Here is a 22,290-nt window from a genome sequence, read left to right as displayed (position 1 = left end):
TAACGGTTTATTGAAATTTTTGAACGATGACAATGACAAGTGGAAAGCCTTTTAAAATTAATTAAAATATGTTAATTGTATTAGCAGTTTTTGTTTCCAGAAGTTCCAAGAAAGTTTTCTTAATTAAACGCAGAAAGTATTTGTCAAAAACTGAAACAAATTTTATTATTTTGTTATTTTTTTTTACTAAACCACCGCAACTGTTTCATTAATGTTCGGTTAATTGTTGTATTTCTTGTCATGTTAGCGCGCGCGCGCATATGACAGCTGCCATAAATTTTATTGCTATCACTCAGCTTGCAAGATGAACTTGTAATACACCGTACAAAGAAAACAATCGTATGAGTTCCAAGGCATATTTATCGGCTATTGTGTCAATTTTGTAATACACCGTACAAAGAAAACAATCGTATGAGTTCCAAGGCATATTTATCGGCTATTGTGTCAGTGGAATATTTTGGCGAGAAAAAAAAAAAGAGAGAGAAAATCTAATAATATAGAGAGGAGGGATAAATTATATTAAGAATATTAAAAAAAAATATTTTAACACAAGCATTACCAAATACACACACATAAATAACAAAGATTTAAAATAATCTTATTATACCTATTTATGCCATTAAATCTAAAATTAGTTTCATTCATTGTTTTTCATATACCGAAACGATTGGAATGTTCCTGAATAATATTTAAATCACTTAGGATACGCCCTCTTAGCAAGTCAACCAATCACCGTTGTTCTGTTACCTGTTAGCTTGTAATTAGCGGAAGAGATATGATTACATTTCTTCAGTTACAATCGTGCTGATAATTGTATGCGTTTTCTAAACGCTACTTTCCAAATATATCCAATAATATACCATTTAAAGCTGAATTAAAAATTATGACAGTTTACTTCGCATTGTACCATTAAGCATTGGAACTACTACTTCTTTCGGATCTGATAGGAGACTCATCAGGAGTAGAGAGAGAGATGATGTCACTTTTGAAAACTTGCAATATACTGATAATTTTATAGTTGAACATTTCCATTTCTGTCTTCATTTCTCAAAGTAATGCGATTAAAATGCTAAGTAGTTTCCTTTTACCATTTCGTATGAATTCAATTAACATCCGTATATGGCTTTTAATAATTCTGTTTCCTTTATTAACTTATAATTTGTCGAACGCTATTGCTGACATCATAATTCATTAATTTCTTTAAAAGTTCTGGTGCAATTAACATTAATGCATTTCAAATAAAAATTGTTAGAATGGTGCGAAGGTAAATGCACATATTAATAGAAGTACTGCAGGCAGGCATTTCGTTTACTAGGATGATTTAATAAAGTGGTAATGCAATCATAAGGAAGTGATCCAATAAGAACTAATGGAAATGTACACCCGTGCCAATCAATGTGGAGCCGTTTCCTGTCAAATTATTTTTCCTCGTACTAATGTGTATTACAATTCAATGTGCTTGTAGGAAGTGTGTGTGTGTGTGTGTGTGTGTGTGTGTGTGTGTGTGTGTGTGTGTGTGTGTGTGTGTGTGTGTGTGTGTGTGTGTGTGTGTGTGTGTGTGTGTGTGTGTGTGTGTGTGTGTGTATTGGATATTGCTGTATTTTCTTAAAATATCAAAAGTATATCATAGAAGAACAAACTTAAAGAAAAGTGGGCAGTGAGTTTCTCAAATTATGTTAAGATAGGTCATCTTCTGTAGTCTGAAGCACTAATTTATGACTGAAATTTAAAAAAAAAAAAAGAAGTAAAGTAGGAGATGGCAAATGAGAGAAATATGAGAAGCGACTGGCCGAAAGGAAAAGTAGACTTTAAAAAAAAAAAAAATTTAGCATGAAAAAATAGGTAGAACAATTAGTAGAAATAGAAAAAAAGTTTCCACACTGATCACTAGATGACGCTACTGTTGTAACTGCAAGGCTACTCCAGGCATGGGTAAGAACAGTAAGATTTTCTGGGTCATTTATTATTATTATTATTATTTTAAACCTCCAGTAAGCCCAAAAACTCATCGAGGAAGAGTGTGCCAACAGCATCGAACGATTGAACTCCTTCCAACTACTAACCGCACTCAAACTTGCTTAACTTTTTTCGTGAGCCATCAGTAGCAGAGGCTCTACCAATCGACCAACCTTTGCTGGCTTATCCTTTAATCCAAAAAGCTGTAGCATTCGCTAACCCTTGTAAAGAAGTGTGAGTGTGTGATGTGGCCTTTGTAATTTTCTCTAATCAAAAATAGGATTTTAAAGCGAAGAGCGTGTTCCTAAGCTCTGTTTCAAACTCAGCAAACTGCCACAGAAACATCTGTGAAGTTAAACTTTGCCTTTGAAAAGAAAACAACATGCAAAACAAAAATTTTGGTTTAGAAATAGGATGATATCCCAGTGATGATGCCGAATGCTGAGATGTCCATCTTTGGATAAAATGGACAAATATTAGACACCAGGAATTTATCTATAAAAACAGGCACATCACTATTCTCAATTTAGATAATCAGGAGAAATCTCATTTGGATCTTTCCAGGATGTTTTGACACGTGATCTGATGACACCCGTTTACTCAGCTTTATAAGCACCACAGAAATTCCAGGCGCCCAAAACTGCTTAAAAAAAAAAAATAAATAAATCTATTAAAAATCTTCGAACGGGGGGAGGAGGAGAATAACATGGAACAGCAGGTGAGTCCACTGACACATAGAGACCAGATTAATCACTCTGCCTAAGATGTAACGTCAAGCAGCTTAAGTAAAATTGACATAACATCACAGCAATGAAGTCAATGCTATACATGCAATTCCTTTAATGTGCTTCACGAGTGGAGGTAAGAAAAAGATTTTTTTTTTTGTTTTGCATCTAGTGAACTGTAGGAAACAGAAATCTGACCTAAATATCACCTAATCTTTTGCCAAAATTACAAGGAGCAATTATTAAAATGAATGCATCTTCAGTAAATAGAAAAAGAAAGACTTGTCCGCAGTGAAGATTTAAATATTGAAAAACGGGAAGACGTGTCAGATGGTGCCACTTCTGATGAATGGAAGATGCGACAATATTTCATCGTTGAGTGAAACGGTTGTAATAACGCACATCATCTTTGAGCTTCCTAAAAAGATGCTGGAAAGATGAGAATCTACAGCGCTGACAACACTGCTCATGTTCAAACGCATACAATTCAGATCATACACAGAAGATTAGATTACTTTATACTGAATCTTTTTTTTTTTTTTGCTGGGCAGTTGCTAGGTTACCCCAAATAATTTTAGGAGAATGTGCCAGGAACGAGATGCAATGTAACTCGTGTTTCAACTTTTATTCGTTGAACCTTCACCTGATATTACACTGCTTTAAAAGAGACTTTAAGGCTGTTGGCTACAGAAAAACTGTCTCTATCTCTTCGAAGTTAATTTACAAACCTCAAAATAAAGTAGTGCAAATGGGATCACGAAACTGCCTTCAATATCTACCTGGACAGATGTTCACTCCATATAACTACGCGAAAACTCCTGCTAATCAGAGTGTGAGGTTTGTAAGAGGCTTTATTACCTCGCAGGTAGGGAAATAAAACGCCTTTCAATGTCCGAGGATAGACGGCGAACTAAAAACGAGAAAAAAATAACGGAGATAAATATACAAGCATGCACCTCGGTAGAGCGAAATGGCGCGAGCGTGGTATACATCCTTTTATTGCCTCGCACCTAAATTTACGCCAGCTACTCATTAGAACCAGAGGGGACAGAATATGACCACCTGGGGACATAGCGGAAGAGAAGGTGAAAGTCAGGGAATGGCCCGGAAACGCATATCTCTGGTGTTACGACTCCCCCAGGAATTTGTGAAGCGACGGATGAGTTCCACACTCTCTCCAGTATCTTGTGAGATCGTCGCCTCAGGGGAATCGGCGTGTCGGCGTGGCGAACACCCCAAGTTAAGCAAATGAATTAGCACCTTGCCGGAAAAGAAAGGGTTAGCTTGATTACCACTAAGAAACGAGTGATTAGGCCCTTATCTCCGCTTTACAGGGACCACTTGTTCAACACAGTTGTTGCACTTGTTAATGATTTAGCGCGCGCTCCAAGAAAACCCGGTAACGAATCTAGGCTTTGTTCACTTAAAACCATTATATTTCCAGCAAGGAACACAAAGGAAAGATAACACTTAGAAAGTTGCATTTCTAGTTGGCTGAGCGGCCGAGTGTCCTGCCTTTTCAGTAAGCAGCCGGGATCTGTACAAGCCGCTATAAACCCAAAAGAAAGTCATAATTTAATCTCTGGCAAGGAGGCGTACAAGAATTACGGGGAGATTCTTAATTAAGCGGCCGCGTTCGCCGAGCGTCACACACATTGTACTGTTGTCTTTATCATTACAGTTTCAGGGAAGGGCTCCACTGTTGGAACCTGTATTGGATTTTCGCGTCGGCCGCCCGTTCCGCGGTGCACAGGGCGTAAAATGGCCAGCACGCCGTCGACGATGTCACATTTCTACTTCCACCATCATCTATCCATTTCGGTCGTAGCCTTCTTCCCTTTGCCTTCCCCCCCCCTCCCTTCTGGGTTTCCAGCCACCACATTCTCCACACGTCGCTGAAATTCATAGCCACGATGAGGAGATTTCGTCTTAAAGACATGACCTTGGCCCCGCCTATTTACGGAGTCAGAGCGTGTTATGTGGTGAAGCAGCGAGGTAGGGTGAGGAAACGGGTAGTAATAGGAATAATTAATTTTGTGGCGGGAGATGAATGTTGAAGGTTATGTCTCTGTCACGTGCAGCCTAGTCAACCCCAAGTAACTCAGCTCTTCTGTTAACGAGGTTCAGAAAAGATGTGGAGACATCAACTATGTCAGAAGAATTGTGGGGAAGATTGCTTAAGGCTTAGGACATAAGCCTTCCTTTTTTTTTTTTTTTTCGGGAGTAAGTTAAGGAAACTTTAGATCTGATTAATGAGAGAAAATGGACAACGTTTAGCACAAAACATATATATTATACCTAAAGGATGAATTTATATAAGATTTTTTTAATCAACTGAATGGTCGTTAGGCTTAACTTATATTAAGCCTAAGTGTTTAGTGAAGTTAGGCCTAACAATTAACTCTACACACGAGAGTTCGATGTGAGCTGATATTAGGCTTAATAAATGCATAGCTTTTACGTACAGTTATCTACAGTGAGTGTGGTTGTTTCCCAAATATCATGTAGCAGGTGATTTAAAAATTCTCAAAGATGAGGATAGGTTGTTCAATTCTGTTTATTGTTCTTCAGTTTGACTGAAGAATGCACGAACACTCGATTAACAGAAGAATGTAGGACATTTATATACATTTATATACATGTGTGAAGAAAGAGCAAACGCAGCAAAATACATAGAGAGAGAGAGAGAGAGAATTTTTAGAAAACGAAGAGGTCAGAGCAGTTCCTTACCTTTTTCTATATTTATCTGTCTCTCCTGCTGTCGAGCATTATCTGCTGCCACTTTAAGAAGACCTTGAATATTCCTTAAAAGTGTCTCTATGGACGAGACTACCTGACCGGTGGGGGAGCCACTGTCGCCCGTGAGGTGTGGAAAGAGAAACTGTTGTCCGGAATGCAACCTCTCTCCATTAGCTGTGCTGCTGACATCCGGATTGTCACTGAAGTCTGAAGTAAAGAAAGATAACAGATGGTTAAATTATGAAGAACGTTTTTTTTTTTTTTTTAACTTGAATGCTCAACACAATTTGTTTGGTTATCTATGCTTAGCTGACTCTCTTATAATTTCTTTTTTATAGATAGAGTTTAGGCTGAGAGGTCTTGCAAATCAACGGAAGAAGATAGTTTCTACGAGTCTATTGTCCATGGAAAGAGCAGTTGGATTAGTTCCAAAATGGAAGTTAAATTTATTAGCTTAATATGCTTTAGTACTTATCGGAGTCATCAGAAAAAAAAATGGAGGAAACCCATCATAGAGCAATTTGAAGGATGCTTTCTCAAAATCATATTTGCTAATAAAGTTGTAAAACGAATCTATCACGAAAAGTACTCATTTATAATGGAATGCCCGAGAAGAATCTCAACTGAAATTCTTATCGTCAGTGCACTTTGGTTTGAATTGCTGCCGAAGCCACTATAAGACCAGTGTATTGTGTCTGTATTCTCTGGTCTCATTTGTCTGTTTTCTAGGAGGAACTCGGAGTGCTCCAGAGGGAAGAAACAGTGGTATCTCTATGAAGCCGGCTAATTCTTCACGTTCTAAACGGGATTCGAACCAAGTCTTACTAACAGAGGGCATCATCAATATGCAACAATTATTGAATCTTTATCGGCCAGCCAAAATTACATATGAAAAGGAATTAGCTACGACTACTTAGGTGAAGTGCTTCCACGGGAGGTTCAAGACTAGGTGGGTCATTGTTAGCTGGGGAAAATCAAGTTTGGAAACAAAGCCTTTTCAGGGTCCATTAAACAACATGGTCGTGCCACACAAGAGAATGAAAATACTTTACGATCTATTCTTTTAAGACTAAGATATGTGACACAAGTAACCTTTTAATATTTTTATGTCACTTTCCCCAGAAAGGTAAACTTACAGCAAATTTAACACCATGAAGGGTTGAGTTAAATATTCCGGGAATCTTGCCCTAAACTCTAAACAAGCATAACTTTTTAAACCACTTCATGCCTCCAAATAAGCAGGCTGTGGTCACATACCGGGAGATGAAAATGAGGTCCTGCCTACAAATTTTCATAAACACTAATGCCATAGTGGAATTCCAAACGAAAGTCTGTTGGTTTCAGAATGTAGATGCTGCCCAATCGAGTAATGAGGCACATGACTCAGTAGTTCAGTAAAGAACCTTTTTTTGTTGACAAAACTATTTTAATATTCTGCTTAGTAAAGTCCTAAAATACATGGAAACAGCCTATAGCTGCTAATTGAAAATTGTCATTTGTCTCCCCGCTTCCTTGTAATTTTTCCTCCACCTCTCTGCATACTAGATGCAGTCAATTCCGTTTTTGCTTTTTTTATAATTAAAATATTTGGGTCTGGTATCAATACTTTATACCAACCATCGAAGGAATAAAAATTGCGTTTATAGAAAGTATTCAAATACGTAATATTCAACATTTCAAAAATATTACCATTCGCTCAGCCATAGGAATGACTATTCAAGTGATAATTCAGCAATTCACTGATATAAACTGTTAATTGAATATGCTTTCCGAGGAAAGATGTGTAGAAAGAGAATGACAACACTTAATTTAGTTACTAAAACTAAATACTTACCAGCCATAATTTCACCAGCTAAAAGTTCTAGGTATCTAGGAGACATAAGCATGCAACAAAGACCAACTAAAATGAAGACGTTTCGTTTTAGTTGGTCTATCATTATTAGTGGTTCTGACAGGCCCTTAACGTCCATGGCATTCCAAGTATTCTGGGATTTTGTAAACGTAATTCTAGGATAAAGTGGTGAGCTCCATGTCTATAAAAATACTTTGTATATGATTGCGTTTGTTCTCCTGGCTATTTTGTCTGATTGTAAGAAAGAAAAAAACCCAACAACTTATGGGACCAGCTAACTCACCTTCAACTAAAAAGTCCTGATAAAAGCCGTTCGCTTCCCTGACAGGATTGATTCAAACGGAGGTCTTTCAACCAAAGGGTATCGTCGACGCTGATTGAGCTACGGAAGCTGTAGCTTAGATGCTTAATAATAATCTTAAATATTAACGATGAAGCGTGCATATTTATATCAATAAGTATCCTTAAGAATATTAAAATATCTGATTGACTGCTCCTCCTCCTCTTCGTTTAGCCTTTTTAAGAGTTGGAGAGACTCAGTCTAGATGCATTTCAGCTTGTATTATTAGATAATGTTTTGTATGAACCGGACAGATGTTTTATGTGAAATAACATAAGATGCATAAATAATTAATATTGTGAATTAACGCAATGTACCTTTTTAATGTTAAAGAAAACTAATTCAAATGAAAAGTAAACTTTTTTTCAGTTTTAACGAAAGAGAAAATTGTCTGAGTCGAAGAACACATCTTACCTTGATCCCTGTCATCTTCATCATCTTCAGTGTACTCATCTTCAGGACAATCATTATAGGGTGTTTCGCTACCACTTTGGTCTCCTCCACCACCTCCGCCTCCACCTCCTGTTCCTGGCCCTGCTCTGCTACTGTTCTGAGAAAGGTTCAGAACTGGACTGTGACCGTTAGTCGAAGGACCTACCCGATAATGGAGCAAAATATTACTTGCTTATATACCTACTCGCAAATGAAGACGTATTGAACTTATGATAGTCGTGCTATTTACAAACAAATACAAGTCTATAACCTACCGTTCAGATAGGCTGAATCTTTTATTCTGTGACTGTCGTAGCCGTAAATCCTGTCCTTCGCATCATTGAGGTCTTGGCGTTCCTCCCGTAACCTGAAAAGACATAAATGTACATTTTGGTCTTAAAATGAATAACTTATATTTTTAATAGCATGTAGTGTATATGTGGTTTAGTTTTATTTAATGGGTTTCACAGTATGGTGGCGCCACTGTTGAGAACCAAGCAGTGTTAAGGTTTTCAAAAAACATTAACTACGGTCAAGCCTTTGATGACCTAAATTAGGTCTATATTTGGTTGTCTAGTTCACTCATTCTGCTGTCCTTCACTTGCCTAAGAAATGGCGACGGAAACAAGACAACATGCAAGTCACGTGCTGCCCTGCCATCATTACGTCACTTCCTACAATTATGAAAAGCGGGAAGAGAACCCACACAGAAAAGCTCGCTTGCAGATAAACTTTCTGGTCCTTAGGTGACATCCTGACACTTCAACCATCCTTTGATGGTTTGGGGGGGGGGGCAAAAATCGGAAAATTCGCCATTAAATTACCGGAAACAGCTTCAAAAGACCCGGATGTGACAGAAAAGTCGAAGACGAATTGAACCGGAAGAGCAAGAATTGGACTCGGATACAACACAATTACTCCTCCCCGGTACAGACTAATGAAGATGCAAAGGGAACTGGAAAGCCTAAGCCAATATGACAACCTAATCCCCCCCACTTCCCGAAGATGCGGACCAACACATTCATAACTACGGAGGAAGTTAATGATCGCTGACACCACGATCCATATTCTGGGCGCTCGTGATGAAGTGTGCGTCTCTTTATGCCTCATTAGCTGCGAGACGAAATTAAACTTTAATTACAAGATTCGATTAATGAATCCAAAAGACACGCTTTAATGCTCACGGGCGGACGGCACAAAGCATTGTAATTATGGACATCGATGTAAACACAAGCGACAAGTTCGGCGTCTGAAATATGTTGGGGGGACAAACTTACGGCGCATTGTCATTTTGGTAATTATTTCTCTCTCTCTTTCGTTGTCGTTGTTGAAATATCAGGCCTGTTGCTGTACGGCTAATGGTTGTTAGAAGTGGGGAAAAAATGTCTGCAGATAAGTGATGTATGGAGGACCACAATGTCTCAGTAGCCGCGGGGCATTTATCTTTTCTTTCATCCTCCGTACTTTTTCAAGGTTTTCGGTCCACTCTTTGTGAGGCCATATTGTGGATGGATTCCTCTTCATGTGCTAACATAAGGTCAAAACTCAACTATTTTGGGTGATGCTTCTTAAAGATGAAGAATACACAATTCATCTTATGGAATCGACAGTTCACATTTCGTTACACCAACCTTTTTTATTATGAAAACTCGAAACCCACTTACATTGTTTCATTAATTGCAATCATGGGTAAATTAATGCAAACCAGTTTATATATATGTATATTGCGAAGATCTAGTAGAGTTGACGTCTCAATGGGAATTTCTTTATCGTATAACGTGCGCTGCGCATAGTTGTTTTTAATATTATTTTGAATAACACACTTCGATATGTACAATGTAGCATTCGATTAATAAAGTTGAAACCTATTTCTCTCGAATACTGGAATTATTATTATTATCAGTATTATTTTAAAAGAGTATAAGTTATAGAAGAAATATCTGATATTTCTACAATAAGAGCTGGTAGTTTAAATGCAAGTCATTTTGAAATCAAATTGCTCACAGAACAATCGTTAAAAGGACGGGAAAAAGACGTCCCCTTCGATTAGAAAACCTGAGTTCGATTCTTGTAGTGACGCGAGGAATCTTTTATATTGGCTTTTTCAATTGATGGTTGGTTAACCCGTCCCATACAAAAGCAGCAGAGCATTTTCGCCCGCAAAATCGGGTTTTTTGATCCCAAATACAACAAAATTTGCAAGAGAACATACACACGCACAATTTGCAGGCAAAAATCGTATTGGGTGTTAATGGCGTTGTGAACAGATGCAGTGTGTGTGTGTGTGTGTGTGTGTGTAGCTGGATGATGCGTAGATGAGTTGTATGAAGTAGTGTGCCTTCCCATGATCAGTCCTTGAACTCCCGCGAGGTATCACGTAATAATAACATAATCATCATAATAATAAACTGTTGATTGTCACCTAAGATTGTTTATGCGCATAGAGTTTGTGCGCATGCACGCCAATCTCATTTTAATCAGGAGGTATCAAGATAGTGGCAGTTGTGCAACGAAAATTCAGAAGAATCTGTCAGGTATGTCGCTTTCGTAATAAATGCATAAAGCGGTGGTGCAGTAATTTAAATCAAGTCGTGATGTTGAGAAACGTCTCTACAGAACGCTTAAGAATTTTTTAAATTGTTCAACGTATTATTCAGTCACTTTTACCAAGTCCGAAGAAGACTGGTGCAAGTCTAGAGGGTTCATTTTTTTTTAATCAATCGTTCACGAGGTGCTTTAAAACATTTCGATATAGGAAACTATAAACTGAAGATCTTTCATCACAGCGGTCTAGTTGCCCGAGTGGATAGCATACCGACTCCCTGGACAACAGGCTGTAGGTTCGAATCCCGCCGTGAGCATGGATGTTTGGGATTGTCTTCGGATAATGAATGAATTTCATTGTCCGGTGTGAGACCATTTCCCCACTTATTGGAGGCATGAAGTGACTTGAAAAAGTTGTTCATGTTTGGTCGATAGAGGCAGGTTTCTGGAACTATGTAAAAATAAATAAAAAATAATAAAAATGATTTAAAAAAATCTTATCCTATGAGAGGCCGTAAAGCCTATAACACAATAGTATGTATGGGCATTGTCAAAGAAAATGATCCACCGCAATCCATTTTTACGCACACTCTTCATGAGCTCTCTGAGAGCAGCTTGAGTGAAATAGATCGAACTAAGTTATTTTCATCCTCTATCCTCCATTTTCCTCCAGTACTTTGTTCGTAGGACGCAATATAGATTTTAAAATTCAAAGAGCATTGATTGTCGAGTATTATATCAATGATTTATCATCACATGTTACTACAAATAGAATCTTCTAAAATCTATTACTAATGATGTCAAAAGATAGAGAAAAGTCCGCGGATGAAATAAAGATGCGCTCTGATGGGCCAAGAATGGATTGTCATCATATTGACACCATTCAGTGAATGAATGATGTCAATGATGATCAAGTTACGTCTTGACCATCGCTCTCACAGTTGTGCAGTAGAAAGAGACCTAAGCGAGCGGATGTTTAGGGCTGCCAAGTTATTTCGAGTATGGTCGAAAAATCTCGCACTGTATCACCAACGATGAGGTTTGGTGAATGAGGAATCATAATGTTGAGAGATCTTTAATGGACAACGCAGGACTTTTGATGATAGTAACAAAAACCTATAATATATAGTGATCGACTCTAAAAACAAGATTTATTGAGCATCTGATTCCAGGAAAATAAAGTTCCAGAATTGAGCTGGAATCCTGATTGTAATAATTCCAAGAAATATCTTTGGACGAAATGGAAGTACAATTACCTTACTGCTATGGGAACTGAATTTGAAGAAAGAATGCTACTATTCCGGCTGCTATTGTAAACGAGTTAAAATGCTTGATGGAGAATAACTACTGCTATTTATGTCAAAGTGGAGGTCCCTGCTTATTACTTTTTTGTATTACAATAATTTGTTTCTTCCTTTTTTTCAAGGTTTAAACATATTCGAATAGTGCTTTTATCAAAATATATTGAGACACTTTAAGGGACGAGCAAAGTAGGCAAATTCAGTGCTTTTGAGACATTTTGAGCGACAACACTACTGAATATATAAATATAAGACTGAGATTCGATCAAGTGTACTGCAGGAAATCATTTTCGCTTTTTAAACCGATTTCAGTTGAGCTCGTGAAGAATTTAACAGCGGTTGTACAGCATTGCCTAATAAGACAGTATTACACAATCCTTCGGTATTCTTTAGTAGCAGGTATTGTTTAATTTTTAAGTAATTATAGCCCATCAGATTAATGACAGAAAAAAAATTTAATCTGTCCACGAAAGTCTGATAATCCTTCGTATCTACACTGAGTAACCAATATGTTATAGAGACACCTAATTGTGCACTACTGCACAGTGAGCCTCCACATCCGAAAGATGTTCAATCGAACCGAGATTCCATGGGTGGGGAAAACAATCCATTAAGACAAACAAACTACCATGTTCATGTAACTACAGAGGGTGTATATCGAGTTCACAACGATGTTTAGGAAATTCCACCATGCACATTGCCCTACTGGAGTCGGAACAGATTCCAGGGCTGTCAAGGGAAATAAGGAATACCAAGAAAACATGTTTCGCTACAATTCTACATCCGTCACCCTGTATCGTTGTGACCAAATGTGATAAATCTATGGTTTCGTCATGTTATAGTCATATCTGTCACACGATGTTCTTTAGTTGAATTAGTTCTTTAGTAGGTTCGAGTCCCATTTACGATGCAAAGATAAAAAATTTTTATAAGATTTTTTATCCCAAAGTAACTTAGCGCGTCTCACACGGGATAGTAAGATTTTCTCTCGAAAACTCGTTTTTTTTTTTTTTTATTATTATTATTATTCTCCAAATCAGGCACACCGGCCAAAATAACTCGCGTCATTTACAGACATAATACACTGGATTTCATAACCGATATTTCGACGGCCATTCAAAAACAACGATAATGACATCTTTTCTCCAATCATTCACGGCGTCAAACAACATTGGACAGTAGATAGCACTGACCACCTTATAAGAGGTTTTTTTTTTGTTGATGGTGGGCATGCGCAGTACGCATAAAACTTGTCCTGATATTATACCTCATTTGAGACAGAATCCGATCGTGCATTCAGATACGTGGTACTGCTACCGGGTATTTGTACAGTCATTTGACCCAATTATAAAGCTGTAGGACTTCACGAATCTTTCGATCCTTGGCTTGACTATCGCATCATTCAGCTGTTCCTTATCATTCATTCACATGTTGTTTTCTGTTTCTCATACTAATTTTCATGCAACTGAAGCAGTGCCGCACATAGCGATCCAACAGGTTATTGGTTTCCGAGACATTCTTAGTAACAGTCTGGTCCCAATTCTTCTTCTTCTATCTAATCCTAGAATGAATTTAGCTCTTCATGGGGGATCTTTTTTTTTTTTTTTCCACGCATGAGCTATTTCCCTTTTTTCTTCCTTTCATGGCTTTCGTGAAATCAGGACAATATTTGTGCACTAATGATACGTACATAACATTTCCACTTTTAATTTTCTCAACTGCGATCCAAAATTAAAATCGACAGTATATTCTCATGCTCAACAAAAAAAGTCAGCCATGCTGATTTTTCTTGTTGACCACGAGAATAGTCTGGTCTGAACGGCGCGATTTTCATGGCTTTCTGGATAGCGAGAAAGCTAGATGCTTCTACTTCAGGCTCGTTTACTTTATTTCTGGAGTTAAAGCGGCGCCATGGCTTCTATTCATCAGCATTGAGAATGTGAAGAAAGCTTTGACCCTCTTGATCATATCTTATGAGGGGTACATTGAAGGAGCCTCCTCGTAGATTGTGTTATATATACAAAGGAGATCACTCAGAATTCACAATCGGGAGTACCCTGGGCAACGTTGAAACTCAACGGCTAATTCTTCAGCTACTGGAACAATCCTATAAATCGGCCTTCTTCAAGGTTAGCTTTTAAGATGACTTCAATAAATATTGAAGGACTGTCATCCGAAAAGAAAGTTTTATTAGCAGACATGTGTGATACACGCAAATGTGATGTTTTAGTTATCCAGGAGACACATCGAGGGGTAAACAGCACCAAAAATTCATGGTATGAAATTAGTAGCTGAGAAACCACACGAGCAATACGGTAGTGTTATATTTGCAAAACCAGACTTGGATATCAGTTCTATACATATGACATCCCATAATCATATAGAAATATTAACCATCGAGATCAAGTCCTGAACAATCACATCGGTATATAAGCCACCTAACGAAGATTTCGTCTTCAAAGAACCTGCCAACTTTAACGCCCAGAAGGTAAAAATAATACTCGGAGACTTTAATTGTCAGAGTTTAACATGGGGGCTACAAAATGACTGACAGGAACGGTGCTGACTTGGAAAATTGGGCTGAGAGAGAAGGACTGAAATTGGTTCACGACCCCAAGGTAAGACCATAATTCAATAGTGGAAGGTGGAGAAGAGGCTATAATCCAGACAACATCTTTATCAGTGAACAAGTGGCCTTGCAAGCGACGAAGATAGTAGAAGAGCCGATACCAAGAACTCAGCACAGACCTGTTATTACTTGTGAAGTCAGAGCCGTTATCAACCCAGAGATAGTACCTTTTAAGCGACGATTTAATTTTAGAAAAGCAAGATGGGACGGATTTGCGAAGGAACTCGATCAGATAATAAGCACTCTTGAAGCGAATTCAAGTAACTATGAAGAGCTCGTGAATACCATCAAAATAGTATCTCGGCGGTGCAGAACTCAATACATCGCTGAGCTTAATGAAGAACAGACAGAACAACTAAAAGAATATAAAATCAGATATGACGAGGATCCTTTCGCTGTAGACACAATTGAGGCAGGCGAAAAACTGATGGACAAACTCACACGGTAGAAAGAAGAGATGGATGAAGCTACTGCAGGATTTGGATATAAAACATAACAGCAGACGAGCATGGAAACTGGTGAAGAATTTAAGCAACGATCCAATTAAAACTCCACTTTACGTAACAGAAGTCACGCCAAAGCGATGACTACCACATCGCTTACCAGATATTATTGAATGGCAGGACAGACAAGAAGATACTGAAAACCATTACGCGCATTAAAGAAGCTGAGACTAATTCATTAGCCTCTCTGTTCTCCGAAGAAGAACTAAGAAAAGCTATATGTCACCTGAAAGAGAATAGAGCTGCTGGTCCGGACGACATTCGGACAGAACAGATAAAGCGTTTCGGTCCGGTAACCATCCAATGGATGATAAAATTGATGAATAAGTGTATAGAATCTCTACAGTTGCCCAAATTATGGAGGAAAGCGCAAGTGGTAGCTTTACTTAAACTAGGAAAGGAACCTATAGAGCCGAAGAAATTTCGCCCTGTTTCTCTCCTCTGCTACTTGTATAAAGCTTTTGAACAAATGAACAAATGATTTTGGAAAGAATAGCAGCAAACATTGACGAGAAACTTATACTCGAGCAAGTCGGTTTCCGTCCCGGAAAGTCCTGCTGTGGCCAAATTCTGAATCTCACGCAGCACATTGAAGATGGTTACGAGAAGAAGCTTGTGACTGGAGCAGCTTTTATTGATCTTTCAGCGGCATATGACATTAATCATAAGAAACTGTTGGTCAAGATGTACCAAATAACGAAAGATTTTCACCTCATGAATGTAGTTGAAATCATGCTTCAGAATCGACCATTCTACGTTACTTTGCAAGGAAAGAAGAGTAGATGGAGAAATCAGAAGAATGGTTTACCTCAAGGCAGCGTACTGGCTCTGATGGTCTACAATATTTATACTAACGATCAGCCAATCCACCCACAAGTGAGGAGGTTTATCTATGTCGACGACACTGCTATACGCAGTCAAGCAAGGAGTTCTGAAGAAGTTGAGAAGAGGTTGACAGAAGTCTTAGAAATACTCTCCAATTACTATGAGACCAATTGCTTGAAGCCTAACCCAAACAAGACTCAGGTTTGCGCTTTCCATCTGCGCAATAGGGAAGAAAAACGCCAGTTAAACATTGTCTGGAGAGGAAAACGCCTCGAACACTGCAGCAACCCCAAATATCTTGGAGTTAAGCTGGATCGTACCTTGTCGTATAAGGTACATTGTCAGGAACTAAAAGGAAAAATCTATGCAAGATATAACATCATAATTAAAATGATCGGCACGACGCTGTTTTTTGGATTGAGAGGATATGATTGGTGTTCCGGACTCGGAAAGTAAAGTATATCTTATGAGATGTTGCAGATATTTCTATATCAAGTATGCATTGCCGATCTACCAAAACACACATTCTTCATACACCTATAAATGCATTTGATTGCTCAATCTGCCATTAGAAATGAATAATCTGTGTAGTTCAACTTTGGATTCTTCCGTGAGTGGTCTGACTACCACATTCATTCCGATATTTCAGAATGACACGGCATTGATAATTCATTTATATGTGCCAGTTTTCCTATGTGAAGGCACAACGACTGTTCACAGCTGAACAGGCGTTACCTTTCCATTTGATCGACCCATATATCAAAAATATGAGGAGTTCGGAGAAAAATATAGCAACAATTTGGATTTGTTTAGTTATATTCCTTCAACATAATCACTTCCAAATCACTGTTACTGAGAGGTGTCAGAAATCAGTATATAATGCATAAGACATTATACACCGATTATAAGATATAAGACTCGTTTCATGCAAAAATGTCTCGCCTGAAGATTTTTTTTTTTAACTTTAATTAAGAGGTCAAAATTTCCAGGGATCATGTTAGAGTGAGGATTAGCGACTATTCCAATGTTTCCTAGTTCCATCAATTTTAAGTCTCTTTACAGTCTTTGCCGTATGTTTTGTTCATTTTCACTCATCTCCGAGAACGGAGACACCGCTACTGTTTGCAAAAACAGTTTTAGGTTGCAGATGGCGCTGAATTTTACAATCACCGATCCCTGCCAGTAATCCTTTGCAGCAATCAACTTGACTCGTTTTTATTGGATTTTTGTTCATTCACTCTTTACTGCTTCCACAGAAAAGAACCTCAAGTCGAAAGGAGTTCTAACGCTGATGAAAGGAATCCTAATGATTTCCATTTATACTCCAGGAACAGTCAGAGATTGCCGGAATTTTGGTGATTTGCACTATGAGGAAAACATTGTGGCTTCCACAGAGCATTTGGAAGGATAATGCGGCATTCGCCATGTTACGATTCTGCACCATCCTCCTAGAAAATACCTCAGTTCTTATCGGTAAAAGTTGATTTTTCATTCCACAAACAGACAAACCAACCAGAAGAACACACGCCATTAACAGACATAACAGACTGACCACATAACCTAATTGTTAGGTCATAATTCTGATCAAACCAAACCTGAGAACATCGAGCAGAATTCAGTCAAGAACTTCGGGATGAAAAATGGGCCTACACTAAAATAAATAAAAAAATAAATAAAAATTAAAAATTCTCGAACCAATATAAAACATCCAATTTACATAAGAGAAACAAATAGATTGGTGTTATATCACTGATGTATATGCTGTAGATGCTCAACTTGAAATTTTTTTATCCTCATCTATTAGAATCACTACTCGATCACACAATTCTTATCGTAAAAATGGATGGAAGAATCATATCTAGAGTTAGAAGATTTATTCATAATGTAAAAAGACTTGAAAAAGTAGCAAAAGATCTTAGCAGAAGCTTTTGCTAACGACGAGTGTAATAAGCATAAATTCTACCACTGAAAGAAACTTCAGCACGTCTAGACCACCTAGATTACAAAGGACTCATTAATCTGATCAATATTAGCACGATATATCAATGAGATGAAAAACTCTGAAGTTTGAGAATAAGAACTCTGATCAGAGCTATGGAATCCCTAACTAAACTCAGAGAAACCAAACAGGATTTACTCAAACCAGTGGGAATTATAAATAGGCTAAGTAATCAACGAACACATCCGATCTAAAGAAAATTAAACGCTACAGTTTCACTAGGAAAGTCCGATTCCATTTTAATAGTCAGAATTATAAGAAAGAGGAAAATGGGAGGGGGAGAGAGAGAGAGAGAGAGAGAGAGAGAGAGAGAATCTATCGCTCACGGAGCTTTCTCACAAAGAAGAATTTCGGAAGTCGCATCAAGCCGTCTCACTTCTCATATCCCCAACCCACCAGAAGATATTACAGAATAAATAAGAGATAAAAATTAATACGTTCAAAATATAGGAACGATTTGAAATAAAAATGTAATTTGCATTGGCATTCTAACATAGTGACGTAATTCATAATCACCTCAATTGAACCCACAGCCATTTTTCGCTTCTTGAGTAAACGCGATTTATTCATCAATTGCAACATATAATCTTGTGTTGTTTCAAAACGTTTTGCCCTATTTTGGCACTAAAATGGTCCAATTTAAGTCATTAAATTGCCACTTGAAATGGTTCAATTGAGATGATCCAACAAATTTTAGAGCAGATCCAAATACTAAATTTTATTCAACTATCTACACCCAGTACAGACTTGTTATGCGCAGACGGGAGGAAAAGAAAACAATTCTAAGGGATGCTTACGCAGCTAACAATCATCGCGTTATTGGCTTTGTGTTTGTGTACTGTGTAAGTTATAGACACAGGAGAATATGTACATAAGATGAGTTGTCCTGTTCTATCAAAAATTAGACATATGAAATCTGATGTATAAAGCTATAAAATACAAGTATTGCCATGCACTAAATATAGACAATACACAATAACTTTACATCTTCAACACACACACACACACACACACACACACACACACACACACACACACACACACACACACACACACACACACACACACACACACACACACACACACACACACACACACACACACACACACACACACACACACACGCACGCACGCACGCACACACACACACACACACACACACACACACGAAACGACTTGCTAGTAGCACAGTTTATCTGACATTCCTTATAACTCTTCCAAAACAAAAGTCAAGTGTCATCAACGGAACTATCAAAATTAATATAGAATAAACGGACACTTCTGTGATTGGAAGGAGATGACTAAAAATAGATAGGACAGACATGGAAGGGAGTAAAACTAATCGAACATTTTCAATGACTAGGGTAGTGATCACGTTCTTTATACAGAAAGGTACCTTAGGATAACAGCGGATTAGTAGATCGTGTTTCGCATCATCCCACATGTGGATTGACCAGAAGGAGAACAGTCAGTCAGTCTTCGTTTTTGAAATAATTGCTTCTTGGAGACAGAATAACAGAATAGCGCTGGCTGTGAATTTGCAACACTATACAGGCTCATGGATCTAATAGATCCAATAAACAGAACTTGCTGATTGCACCTTATGAAGGCATACCTGATATTTAGAAAGAGTATTGTACAGAGAAAGGCGGAGTGAGGGTAATATAATCAGGTTGAAAAAAATAATTTGATGCAGATTTCATATTGAAGGTTCGCAATTCTATCCATAATACCCGTGCTTAGCACTGGGGCTAATACTGCACAGGGGCCCCAACAACCAAGCAGGGGAAAAGTTTCCTATGTATTTTTGACTGTAAGATCGTGTGCGTTCACGGGGTAGGTTTGCCTGTTCTGAGGAACGAAAAATCCTAGTTTCCGGGTGAATGAAAACACATCTATCTCCCTATTAGACCGGCTAACTCACTTTTAATCGAAAGAGACGAGATAAAGGTTCCTCATGTCTTGGACGGGAATGGAACCCAGATCGATCAAAGGGCTTCGTCTATACCGACTGAGCTGAGGAGGCTCCGTAGAAAAAAAAAACATCAAGGAATAATTAAGAATATTTCGAACTTAATGGACAGCGAGTGAAAGCAATTGTGAATCGATGCGCTTACTTCATAATTAGTTACTAATAGTTCAGCATCGTCAGTGCATCATATGAAAAATATTCACAACAGCTATATTTTAAAATCGTTATGATTCCAATTATGCTTCATACATTTGATATCACTCACGAGGCGCGGTCTGATTGTTGTAGTTGTGCGCAAATAAGGTTTCTCAAGGCATCTTGTGCGCAAATAAGGTATACTAGCTTGCAATATTTTATCAAGACCTTCCAAATATTATATAGCTTGATGCTTTACTTTTGTCCCAGCGTACACGAGAAGTTGCAGAACCTGTAGCAAACGATGCGTGTGTGGGTAAATTGGTTCCAATTGAAGGTACACTATCTTATCCAAAATATCAGGACATCCCTTCGTAGTAGCGGATATAGCTATATGCATCACGGCCATGGCTCATATAGATAAAAGGAAGCGCACCATCTTTTAATCTCCACAGATAAATGTTAACAGTAAAATAGGCCGTTGTTGAAGAACTCAGCGACTTTCGAGGTGGCACTAACACAGGATGTCACCTTTATAACAACTCATTTCGGGAACTGCGGAAGATGCCTCGATCAACTGTAAGGGATGTAATTGTGAACCGGAAATGCCTGGGAGCAATAACAGCACAATGGCGAGTGGGTACGGCAATACAACATCACAGCCGCACACTGGTCTAACATCAGCAAGGGAACGCCAAGTATTGGATGGATGAAGTGAATCTAGCCTCCATTGGACACCGGAGCAGTGGAAACATGTTCTCTGGCGTGATGAATCGTGCTTCCAACTAATGCTATGTTTCTAACTTTATAGCAAGTGTTCGGTGAGGATCCTTTCCCGTATCAACACAAGAATGCCCCATCCACAAAGCAAGGCATGTACAGGAATGGTTTGAGAAGGGTGTTAAAGAATCTGAGTAGCCTGCACAGAGCCCGCATCTCAACCTCATCAAATACCTGTGAGATGAATTGGAACACCGATTGTGAGCCAGGAAGAATCTCCCGACATTAGTAACAGATCTCACTAACGTACGACATTAGTAAAGATCCCGCTAATCACAGATCTCTCACATTCTGGGAGAATGGAGGAGAATTACTGCTGCAATGTAGCAGAATCTAGTTGAAAGTCTTCCAAGAAGATTAAAAGGAATTACATCACAAAGGGTGAAACAACTCCATATTAATGCCTTTCATATTAGAGTGAGACTTGGGGTGAGCAGACATCCGGATATTTTTGATCAGTTAGTGTACTGTATGACAAAGTGATCGTTGTAGAATCCTTGAAAACTCTCTCATAATTCTAGTTTGTTCTGAATGGAGTACAGATATATGAATTTAGATACTGCAAATTTTCCAAGTGTCCTGAACACTCACCATTGTTTTCGTGGGAGATGTGGAGAGTAAGCCCGGTTTGAGACAGCCACTTATATGAGTAACGATCTTTGGAGAAATCTTTCATGGAGATGGTTCATGCATACCACGTTCTACCAAACTTTGTTCTCTAATCAACTGATGCAAAGCACTTTTGTGAGTGTTACAGCAGTGAGTTCAGTTGTTGTCTTTGTTCACTCTTAAAGGCGATCATCTTCTTCCCTCATTGGCATGTTACGAGGATTTTTTGTTCACTTTTATCTAAACTAAAACTAGCAGTGTTTACTATCTTTCTCATTTAGGATACTTAAATATTAGCAAGCACTCCTGAGTTTACTGCTACAGCTTGTTTTGTTCGCTTCCCCTTCCCAAGTTTATTGTTCACGTAAACAGTATACTGGCAAGAGTATAAAAACAAGCTTACAAATTGAAATGGCTCGGTTTTCCACAGTATTAGGAGCAGAAAGTAAAACTGCAGGTTTTTTTTGCGAATTTATGAACTACTTTAATGCTGGACTGAAATTGAGTTAACTTCATATAAAAAGGTGACAGAATTTTCCTTTCCGGTAAAGGGTTTTTTATTATGCGAAATACATGAAAGTATAAAGTTGGGTGAGTCATAAAGACTGTCCAAGAATGAATCGTTCTCAATGCTTTTAAAAATGCAGTTTTGGAAACTTCTGAAGTAATCTTCTGTCATGTGTTTCTGCACAACTACAATGCGCCATGCCATGCACCCTTGGCATACGGAAATTCTTAGGTATCTTCGTTGTTCCTCACTCATTTTCTGAATGAGTGAGGAACAACGAAGGAACAAGACTAGCAAGCCATGCAATGAACAATGGATTCTCTCTTTCACTTCTCTATCAGAGAATCGTACGCGACAATAGAGGCGATTCTTTCTTTATCACTTTCATATGAAATGTTTTTATTTCTGTTGGAAATCGATTCTAATCATTTGGTTAGGAAT

At 38.2% G+C, this 22,290-nt stretch overlaps 1 protein-coding gene across 1 annotated transcript in view; it reads right to left on the bottom strand.

Moving 5' to 3' along the window:
* Positions 1-22,290, bottom strand: part of LOC150106645 (dachshund homolog 1-like) — a 237,271-nt gene that overhangs the window by 55,168 nt on the left and 159,813 nt on the right. The window contains exons 4-6 of the mRNA XM_090393448.1: positions 8,320-8,411; positions 8,027-8,206; positions 5,412-5,627 (exon numbers count right to left, since the gene is read on the bottom strand). Of these exons, the coding sequence (XP_090249574.1) occupies positions 5,412-5,627; positions 8,027-8,206; positions 8,320-8,411 (488 nt within the window). The remainder of the gene's footprint in view (positions 1-5,411; positions 5,628-8,026; positions 8,207-8,319; positions 8,412-22,290) is intronic.

This window comes from Typopeltis vanoorti, chromosome 5 (assembly GCF_054136105.1).
Source record: "Typopeltis vanoorti isolate ZY-2024b chromosome 5, IOZ_Tvanoo_1.0, whole genome shotgun sequence".
Taxonomy (NCBI): domain Eukaryota; kingdom Metazoa; phylum Arthropoda; class Arachnida; order Uropygi; family Thelyphonidae; genus Typopeltis; species Typopeltis vanoorti.
This window is presented reverse-complemented; position numbering and strand designations above follow the sequence as displayed.